Source organism: Nilaparvata lugens, chromosome 6, assembly GCF_014356525.2.
Source record: "Nilaparvata lugens isolate BPH chromosome 6, ASM1435652v1, whole genome shotgun sequence".
NCBI lineage: Eukaryota > Metazoa > Arthropoda > Insecta > Hemiptera > Delphacidae > Nilaparvata > Nilaparvata lugens.
In genome coordinates, this window is record NC_052509.1 from 35,730,385 (window position 1) to 35,741,804 (window position 11,420).

Sequence of the window (11,420 nt, forward strand, 5' to 3'; positions counted from 1 at the left end):
AAAGTGAAGCCGCTTCCAAGAAATGCTTCTCAGAAGCACAGTCATTCGTAGGTATAGGCCTACCTCTATTGCAAATCGGAACGTAGAGAAAAGAACAAAATTATTTCAAAACTTCCACTTACTTGCGGAATCCATCTGAAATATTGTATCTCTACAAATAAAATAGCAGTTCGTTGCTTACAGATTTTGGCAGGAATTATATGTACGGTATACATAATTTGCAGCACGTTACAAAAAGAACTTGATCTAAGTGAATAAAAATGTATAGGTACCTACAAGGTACTGTAATTTTTCCTAATTAATCAATTACATCACGTTACTAAGAACAATTAATGTAGTTATTGGTAAATAAACTAAATTACAACATCCTTCCATAGTATAGCACAAACAATACTTTCGAAATATTAGTTTATTTAAATTCAATAATTCCTTCCCCAGCAAAAAAGGTCCTAATAACGTTTCAATGTTTAGCTACTACTCTATAATGCGAAATTCACTATACATATTTAGAGAGAACATTTTAATATCAACTGTAAATAATAGCCTATTAAATTATATTTATCCATCAACTTAAATTAGAATGTATAACGATTAGTACCTAATTAGAAAGGAGGAGGACGTGTTTATTCTAAATGCCTAATCACTCCTTATTATGTTGTATTATTTTAATATTTTTTCATCTAATAATTGAGTAAAAGTTTATATTCAAGGGTATAATATAGTACCTATACTAGGCTATTTATTGGAAATATATATAACAAATAATTTTTGTATAATACAAAACAGGAGTACTCGAAGAACTAATTACCACAACAACATTCATATAGTTCATATAACAAACTTAAAAGCTGTCTTTGTAATCCAGCCCATTTACTACTAGGACTTTTGATTATTATGAGACAGTGATGCAAGCTGGACGCCTGGATGGATGGATGCTCCAAAGCGCCCTAGACTAATGATAGTAAACGAGCATTGCCCTACAGCTACAGCATGCTGATTGACATTACAGTGGCAACATGAGTGAAGAGGCAACTGCACTATTTAAGGGGTGGGATGGGTGGGGGGCTTAGTAACCGGCAGTTAAGAGGGGGGGGGGAAGTTCCTCGCGATTGAAGACTCTCCTAAAAGGAGCGCTTAGTTGCTTAGAAGTCCCGTCACTGTGTCTACTTCATGCAGAGCTAGAGAATATTCTGCTAGGCTATTTACGTCATTATATTCATCTTACATATTGTAATTATTTGAAGAATAACTTATATTTTGATAGGAGAGTTATATAGAGTTACAATGGTGTACTCTAAAATCGATATGATTGAAATGTTTGGTGCTGTTATAATTTTGAATTTGTTAACATGTTCTGTGGCTGGCATACCAAGTGAGTAAAATTATTGCAAAATTTGTTGAATTGGCTAATTGGATATTGAAATGTACCATGAAGATATTTTGTTCAGTTTATATAATGTTCATGTAGGCCTGTTCATTCCAATGCAAAAATTATTCACATCTGTATAGGCTTATTTAAATCTATATCAACTAAGTATTTAATAAAAATATTCTTGAATACCGATATGCGGTATTTAATTGTATTTGAGTTACATCCTTTATACTATTAATAGTTTTTGCATTTTATTGTTACATATTGTTGATGATTAAAATTAGAATTGAGTTTGAATAGTATCATTGGAATAATGCGAGAATGAGAAATATGTTTGCAAATTGTAAGATTTCCATACTTACTCAAGTTAAAACTTGGTTTGCATTATTGTTTGGAAATGAATATAAAATAAATAAAACAAATAATAGTGGAGTTATTAAGTTGAAAACTTCAAGAGGAAAAATCAACTTGAAAATTATTCTATAGCAATAACAAAAAAACAGGTTCTGAATGTAAGCTAAAACAATGATACAGGAGCACCGATCTAATCATGATTTCAAAGTCCAAACTTAAGCCTATATGCTGATAGGTCTAATCTCATATATTAAGGCTTTGAGCTATTCCACCATAATAGTTCAATAAAATTATTATTTTGATGATGGAGACCTACTCATTTCCAGTCGAGATGAGCGTGGTGGAAATTGGAAATTGCAATTTTCAATTCTAAAATTGCTTTCAATGTGAAAAATGTTAACCTTTTAAGAATAAAAATATTTTATACCGTAATGCATTGGTTGTATAAATGAAAGCAAAATTCAATCGAAATCTCTAGCTAGCTATGAGTTTGATTTTCAAATTATTTTTTCATGTGAATAAATGGTTACAAAGAAAAGTCAAATCATATGATATGAAGGAGATTACGGTATATCATGACAATGAAAATTATTATGACAGCTCATTCATTTTAATAGTCTCTTGGAACAAATTATAACCGTATATAGAATTGAGTTATTATCAACGCCACATTCAAATAATAATTGGGTGGATTTCAGAATCATAAAAAATACAACAATTAAACTCTTCAACCGCTACTTATTTACGGCTACATTTTTTTGTTCATAAGTTCAATGCTTTTAGAGATTCCTATCTTTATTCAAATAATCAGTGAAAAATTATAAAACCAAATCCTGAATCTGCTAATTAATTCTCATCAATAATAAAGTGATGACAGGTATTTAATTTTCTCAAACCATTACAAACTGTAATGTTTCATCAATTTGACTAATAAAAGTAAATTAATATATTTCATTTGGGGAATACATTATTGAATAATCACTTAGCCACGGTTTATTGAATCACTTTAGGATGCAACCTGTTGAGAATATACTAACTGTTATCATTATGGAATTGCACGTGAGTAATGACTTCAATACTACAATAATGGTATTAGAATAATAATGCTATAATCGAATGTTAAAAAAATTCATATATTTATTTTGTTGGTGGGGAGTCCCTGATGATTATCACCTAGCCTGAATATATTATAATTTAAGCTGCTAATTTGGCCTCACAACTGTTGTAGTCGGGACAGACAGTTTAACATGCCATTTCTATATCATAATATAGATCAAATGAAATATATACCGTAGGCTATAAATGTACACGGGGACCATTTTATTCAACCTTCGCACACATATTATAATAAGACACAAGACAATCGGTAGGAAGGGGGGCGATCTTCACAGAGCTGAAAAGCTACTCATTCTCACCAGATAAAGTCCTGTGATCGGTGCGGCCAGATCGTCAATTATTGTTATGTTATAAAACCAGAAACATAGCCACCTCAATTGAGTTTCCCACCAAGTGCCAGTTCCGTAGCTTTATTCGTTTTTGCATTCATTTCAGTATAAATCTGAGGAAGGATGACCAAGTTACTGCAGGAAGCATTATGTTGTCGTGAATGAGTCAGAAAATTAAAGATGTCAGCTGAAATGAATTCTGGAATAGTTGTGATCCATGACAAAATGTCCTCACAGGGCTGGTGTAAAAACGGTTTCTCCAGCAAATAAAATGGTATAATTTTGAGCACCCACCATACACACCTGACTTGCCACTTGTTTCCATCTACCCAAACTCAAACGTGACTAGAGGCTAGAGTTTCGAACCTAACGAGGAGTCCCAAATCAATGTCATAGAACGCATTCATGGAGGTAGCATTTTATTCAGAGTGTTTTGGTGGGCTGGTCAATGGTATGACAAATATCTCAACCTTCACAGCATTATTATTATATGCTGCAAAATATGAGTTTAAAGTAAATTTTGGTGGAAAAATTATTGTTTTATATAGCCTACATTTGTATTTTTCATGGCCAATCGGAGATTGTAAAATATGTCCTTCGTATATATAGAATATAGGATTGATTATATTAACAGATCTCTTCAAGTAACCGAAAATATTCAACATTTTTGATCAATCCTAACATTTTCGCAAACAGTTTGAAAGGTATGTTTTATTTTGTTGATAGGTGACAAAGCACAGCGACTCATTGAGAATGAGATGACTCAGAACGAAGCCGAAGATATGCAAGACGCTTACTGGAACGAAATGGAATGTCTTCAGGAGGGAGGCATCTGTTTGCCGGCCGATGAGTGCCCCAAAGGCCATGAGGCCGCCAATGGACTGTGTCCTGCTCAGCAGGAAAATGGAATCGAATGTTGTCATGGATGTGAGTTCAAACACATCACAAAATATTAGATAGGCCTTTGGTAATATTGTATATTATGGTAGGTAGGCCTACTCGAGTATTATATTATATGGTATTCGAATTTCTGAGCCATAGGCTAAGTCTCGCTGAAACAGCATAAGAAAGGGTAAGGCTTCTTTAACTGTCTCCGAATAAAAATAAGGATTAATGGATTCGATTTCAATAAGTAAATTACATTGTACCCTCATTCACGTTGCATAAATTCATATTAACATTCTCAAATTTATAAAACTTCTATATTGGAGGAACATAAACAATACAGTAGTTTTTTTTCTGTTTGCATACATTAGGATCGAGAATGAAAGAAATAAAATTATTTTTCCTACAGTAACCTAAGAAAGTGCTCGTTTCTGGATCAAGTATAGCCTACCGTATAGTAGGCTATTAGGCTACAAAATACCTACCCGCATCAATGCGGGAAAGTAGACTCTCGTGCGGGAAAATACTTTGGGCTATCTCTACGACAATGTTATAATGTGCACATTACAGCATCACAATCAATACCATATAGCAGGGGTCTTTTCGCAATGCATTTTCAAAGCTATACTTCAATATTTTGAACATTATAGCACGACAGTTTCCGATGCTGGTGGGTGGTGGCATCAACATTAAAACACTGTTTCTGATGTTGGCAGCAGGTTTCAGTTAGTCAAGTTTTCACTAAATCAAATATTCAGTTTGTCAAGGCCTCAGTTCATCAGGGTCTCAGTTTATAAAGTTTTTAGTTCGTCAAATCACAGTTAATCAAGTTTTCAGTGTTTATAGTTTTCATTGCGTCAAGTTCTCATTCCGTAAGGTTTTTAGGCCATCAAGTTTTTAGTTCGTCGAGTTTTCAATTTATCAAGCTTTCAGTTTGTCGATTTCTCATTTCATCAAGTCTTCAGTTCTTAGTATAGCCTATATTATATTCTAGGTAATGTATGAATCACAAAAGTGAAAAATCTTTGTCTATCAATTCAAAGTTTCTCTCGAATTTGAGTGAAACGAATCAAAGAAATCTATATAAATAAAAATCGAGCCTCAAATTTTGACGTTCAATAACTTTTTTATGTGTACACAGAATATATGATGATGTTTTTAGTTGTGTTTGTTATGTTCAGGACCAGGTTTATGGCCTATCAAATTTATAATCCGACTTTAGGACTCTTTCCTATGGTCCTTCAAAGTTTACATGTAATCCTTATGGGAGAAGATTTGTGAGCTGGCCACACACAGAAATGATAATAAGCTCTTATAATCATTGCGTCATCCAACAGCCGTCGATAAATAGTAGACAAGAGTGTGTGCTGCTCCATAACCGCCCATGTATTTTATTCTAAACCCCCCGAATAAAAACAAAATTACTGTACTGTGAGTAACCATCCAGCAGTGCGGCCTCAGGTTAAAAACATTGTTTTGCTTCAAATAATTGTGCTGTCTCCGGTGTTTAGAATTAATTGATTTTTAGTAAATAATTTATTTTGGAGTTGGATAATAATTATATGTATATAAATGAAATCCATCAAAATCCCCCAAAGCCAGTTACTTATTCAAATATCAGTTACTCATTCAGTAACATTTATATCAGTTACAGTTATTACATATTTTAGTTATTAGTCACATATATTCAGTTACTTATTCAGACTTATTATTAATCGATCTTTTTCAATACTTCACCGAGAATGGTGATAGGCCTATTTTCAATTCTTCAAGATTTCAGTGGGTCAAGTTTTTATTTGCTCCCTTGCGGAGCATGAGTTACCTGCAAGTTTTTGATAAAAGATGGTATTTGAAGTAATTACTGGAAAGAGTAATCAATTTTGTACTATTGATTTTTATCAAAACCCTCGATTCTCCAATAATTATAATTCTGATATCAGGAATCATCATTACTCACCAATTATTTAAAAAAGTTTGTGAAGCAATTTATTAATTTCCCAGCTATTCTCCAAGGTCACGCATAAGACTTTTTATAAGAGTTTTAAATTCCCTGCATGTTTTGAGTAAGTGAAAGGAGTGAACGGGGGAGCACATGTGATTTATGCAAAAAGATAGCATAGCTTAAACTACACGTCGAGTAATGATATGAGTTGGCGTGCTACCAATCTTATCCAATAGGTTTGATAGTATTTCACCTATCACCCAAGGAAGTCATCGGTTCCAATTTTTCTAATATCTTGATAAATCATGACGGATTTAATGTCTATGAATGAAAAGTCCAGTTCAGAGCAAATCAAATTATAATTTTCATAATACTTGGGCAATTTACAACAAATATTTACTGAACAAAACCATTTGATACTTAAACAGAAGATTCTTACAAGCTAAAATACTTATCTATTCATATTGAGCTTATATATTTGGCTACAGGCTATCAAAATTACACAAAACATTCAACACAAAATTTAGAACACAATAAAATTATCCAGATCTCAATTAAAACATTTCAAATTTCAATTTTATAGAAAAATTTCAAGAGAACTAAAAACGCTTCTACAAGCCTGCAGCCATATTTTTTTGAGAGAGAAATGAAGCCTTTCGGGTGAAGCCTAGACACGTCATCAATTTGCCAACATCACTAATAAAGAATACAACTCTACAAATTTCATTTATTACTCTCAATAAAACTTTATTTTTAAAGTTATTTACCCTTTATGTTGTTTAGAATTATCTGTTAGTTCAGAAATAGAATTGTGTTACAGTAGGATGTTCAACACAAGTGTAACTGATAAATTCCCGGTAAAATGTTAAGTCCGCATATCGATTACACCGATACTTGCTATCAAGTTTTATTGATATTGAATTGAAGATTCGATTTTAATTGAGAAAAAAATGTAATATTACAGAGTGATCAATTAATTTGTCAGTTATGATTTTATCATACACGCACATGGAAGAGTATGCTGAACTGATTATTTGGTCAATAAAAAATAATAGGATGGTGTGGATTTGAGGATTGTTAGTATGGGTTATAGATTTTGAGGTGTGCATCTCCAGCTAAAGTTTGTCATGAGATGCATCAACTATTTGGCGGTACGAAGTTCGCCGGGCCAGCTAGTAATTTAATAATATATCTAATGATTATTTGTTCTTTGTATCTTAATAAATAAATAATAATTGACTGAACGCAGTGAGGTCCATGTTTTAACTCGGATTTTGTTTCATCTGTCAGTAAGTATGTATGTATGTAAAGCATTTACGGCCAAAGCCTTGATAGAATGATTTGGCAGGAATATTCCTTTTTCAACTGTGCGTCGATGTATACACAAGGTTTTTTAAAAATTTTGCATTTTAAGGATAATATGTAAGGAAAAGGAATTTCCTCCATACTCCGATATCACTATGAATATTTATATATAAATCATCTACTCTGAAGATGGGATTAATCAGACTATAGAATTATTCATAATCAATCAGCTGACAAGTGGACATTGCATGCATTACACAGATGTCAGAAGTGTCTACCGTATTTCTATAATTATTGTCTTTGGATTCAATATTTTGTTTTGTAGTCGTGGTATTATGATGCGTGCCCATTAGTATCAATTTTCTCACATTTGAAAAACAAATTTAATAGGTGATTGAAAATAAAATAAAAAATGATTGAATAAAATGAATAATGCTGAAGAAATTAAAATATTTTTGATTGAAAAAATTTAATTTTCCAATATTTTAGAAATATTTTCATCAGATGGAAAGATTTTATCACAGAACTGGATAAATCATCATATGGAATGAAAATACAAACGTTAACTGATTTTGTTAACATTTCAAACAACTGAGTTTTTGATCTTGGAGAAAACAAAAAATAACAGTTTTCAAGAGAGAATATTGTGAATCAACTGTGCATTGTGATTCAACTTAATCAACTAGAACAGGTGACACCAGATACTTGTGGATGAGAAAAATACGTGAGATCTACTGTTCACAGAACTACTGGTAGATAATTATAAAATAATTCTTTTTGATTTTATGATACAATGGAATATGATTTTTTTCAGTGTCAAACAAAGAGAGAGCATGCTCAAGACGAGGAGGATTATGTAGAGATAAGATCAAGTGTCCAGAGTCTCTCAGGATTCCCTATGCCAATGATTGTCAATCTCAGGAAATTTGCTGCGCTCTAGTCTAGGAAACACTCAACAACTTTGTAGAATATAATGTCTTAAAAACTACTGCATCTCAAAATATAAATATTAACTATTAGATTATTATATTTCTGTAATAATATTATATTGTATTGTATTAGAAGAATAAATTCTACGTACAAAAAGTAGCCTAATCAATAGTTAATGCTTTAAACGTATTATTTAAGTTATTAATATAAAAATGAACTTCATCTTGAAATCGCTTTCATGATACGCACATTTACTGATTGGATGTGATAATGTAATGCACCTGTATTGAATGAAGAGCCAAATGATTGATTGAATGATCAAAGATGATTTTCGTACATAGGGTTCAACTATAGAATAATATTTTTAAATAGGCTAATGCCTAATAATTGAAAAAAAAAATTGATTTTAATTTGAAAATTTTAGTAAAGTTTTTTTAAAAGAATGATGAATAAATAGCTGAAGATTCAAGAAGTGTTCTGCCTTTTAATTTCAATTTATTTAGAGTACTAAGAATATACAATACATTTTATCGGAAGGTGTCCTGTACTAGCAGAGATAAGAGGAGCGCGTTTAGACGATAGAGAGCTATCAGAGGATCAGATCAGGTGGTAGGGTTTTTGAATGGTAGTGATTGGAGGGCACTGATAGGTTTTGTGAGGAGTGCTTGGGCCTACAGAGAAATGCTGATACAGGAATATAATACTTAATAAAAACAATATAAAAACGTGTGGTACCCTTCTATTAAAACATTATAAAAGTTTTTTGATTTGTATACTATCAAACTATCAAAATGGAAAAGTTTTCTTAGGAAATTTTTCTTCTATCATTACTTCTTGAGATATGAGCACCTAAAGTTTAAATTTTTGGGACAGAGCATTTCAAATTCGGTAAGGGATAAATCCATGAGATTTAGAGGATAAATTCGACTTCATGGTATTGTTGATTGAATAAAAACATGTTTCTGAAAATATAAATTTTTGATGAAGTAATTGAATTTACCAAAAATAACCCATAAATGTTTAATAAATGTTAATTCTAGTAAATTGAATAACTTTCTCAAAAATTGATATTTTCGGGAAATGTTTGTTTTATTCAATCGACAGTACTAGTCCAGTCAACAAAAGATTATAGAGGGAAAAGTTTGGAGCACAATTTTCAACTCCACAGCTCTTTCAAGGATAGTAAGAGGATTAACATATCAGAGGTCCTCACCCCTACCCCCTGTGCTAAAGGGGTGGGGGTGGTTTGAAAGTACCATTTTTTCATTTTTCGCTTATACCTCGGAAACTATGCATCTCATGAACATTTGTATTCCGTGCAAAATTAAAGCTTACAAAATTACCAACAAGTCTATCCCTTTACATTTTTTCCATATCTCTCATAGTTTCTGAGATATCTGCTCTTGAAGGTGAGACATTTTTTGAAAAAAAAAACACTTCTGCCTCCAATCATCATTTCGGCCTTATCATTTTTGAACGATCAATGAAAAAAAACCGTGCGGATTATGAGCTAATAGAGCATCGAATTATCTTCAATTTGATGTATATTTTCACTATTTTACGCAATTCCCAATGACTTTTGCAGCAGTTTTAGTGTTGAGAGTAAAATTTTCTGTTCAGCAACAATAGATCAATAATTGACAATGAAATTTGGAGGGAATGTTTGGAACACAATTTTCGACTTTGCAGCTTTGTTGACACTAGTTTGGAGGTGAGCATATCAAAAATCCCAACTCCTACATCATGTGCTGCAAGGATGAGGGTGGTTCGAAAGTTGCATTTTCCACTTATTACTTACAAGCTTATATCTTGGAAACAATGTGTTCTATTGAAAAAAACAACTACATAAAAATGAAGCTTAATAAATTTCCTACAAGAATAATTTACTTGTGTTAATATCAACACCTTCATCCAAAGGCATATTAACTGCATGCGTTTTTATATTGCCGATACAGCATTGATGAAACTGTACGGTGGACGTTTATTTAGCACTTGGTCTAAAAAACTGTTCTAGCTGAAAAATTAATAATCCATGACACGTGTAGGCCTATACATTGCATCAGGAAAACGAAGTTTCAAAACTATCCCCCAGTTGCACGTACGTCGGTTAACGTTTAATCACAATAAAATGCTATACTATCGAGATTGGCGCTAACCGATGCATTTTGGTTGCACAAAACATAAATTTCAAGCGATAATGCCGATTAAACTAACTGGTGTAAAAAATTCAAATTCTGATTAGTTGGCACCATTTTAACAGTGATTAGCTGAAACGAAGAAAATTTGATTGCACAAAGGTGAAAATGAAAAAATAACGCCATAAAAATTGATGCAAAGAATTTCAACAGGCCATTCACGGGGAATTAAATCCAACTAACACCAATTAGGGTACCTACTGATAGCTGCCTTCCAATTAGTTTTTGGAAACAAAACTACAGAATTCAAAGTATAAGCTAAATATATAAATGAATTTCATCTGTTAATAAAATAGAAGCCTTCCAGCCGGAGCGCGAAGCGCGGAGGCTGCTTACCCACCCCAAATAGGGGTGCAGGGGGCGAAGCCCCCGCCGAGCGCAAAGCGCGAGTTATATATATATACTATAGCCGGAGCATCTGAAAACCTCCTGACAAGGGTGGTTGTTTTGGTGGTTGATGCTCTATGGGATTCGATTGACAAGTGGAAACCATAGGAATAATTATGATATCTGGAAATTTTCTATTTTGGGGGGCTCCAGGACCCCCCAATATTTTCAACTTTTGAACGGCACATTTCTCAGCAAAGTTCAAGATAACTTTTTTGTTCAGCGCCCTTACATTACTAGATTGCTAGAATAAAATTTCGACCGGATTGGGTGTGGTGCGGGGGGGAGCTTAATTTTCGACGATTTTTACATGATGAAAAATTTGAAAAATTCCCAGCCAAACTGGGGCATCTGACAATACCAACTTCCATTAGAATGTCTCTAGGTGTCTTAGCAGGCATTGGAAAAATTATTGATTTTTCAACATTTTCATTTTGTGGGTCAATGATGCCCCTCTCAATTTTTGGAAAATTGAGGGGGGAATAGCTACAGTTTTGAATCCCAGCTCAATCGACTCAAAAGATACGAAAACATCACCTCGCACAGACAAAACATCAATTTTTTCAATAGGGGGGTCTGTGAAAGTACTAGCAGGCATCGGGAAA

General features: G+C 32.9%; 1 protein-coding gene across 1 annotated transcript; it reads left to right on the plus strand.

Moving 5' to 3' along the window:
- Positions 1 to 1,116: 1,116 nt before the first annotated feature.
- Positions 1,117 to 8,404, plus strand: LOC111048311 (U-scoloptoxin(19)-Sm1a). The gene is made up of 3 exons (XM_039430706.1): positions 1,117 to 1,372; positions 3,898 to 4,098; positions 8,118 to 8,404. Exons 1-3 carry the CDS (start codon positions 1,285 to 1,287, stop codon positions 8,246 to 8,248), a joined length of 420 nt encoding a protein of 139 aa, XP_039286640.1. The 5' UTR covers positions 1,117 to 1,284; the 3' UTR covers positions 8,249 to 8,404.
- Positions 8,405 to 11,420: the final 3,016 nt, after the last annotated feature.

Coding starts and splice junctions, on each gene's coding strand:
- LOC111048311 (XM_039430706.1), top strand. CDS start 1,285: ATGGTGTACTCTAAAATCGATATGATTGAAATGTTTGGTGCTGTTATA. Junction 1,373..3,897: donor TTCTGTGGCTGGCATACCAA/GTGAGTAAAATT, acceptor TTTTGTTGATAG/GTGACAAAGCACAGCGACTC. Junction 4,099..8,117: donor AATCGAATGTTGTCATGGAT/GTGAGTTCAAAC, acceptor GATTTTTTTCAG/TGTCAAACAAAGAGAGAGCA.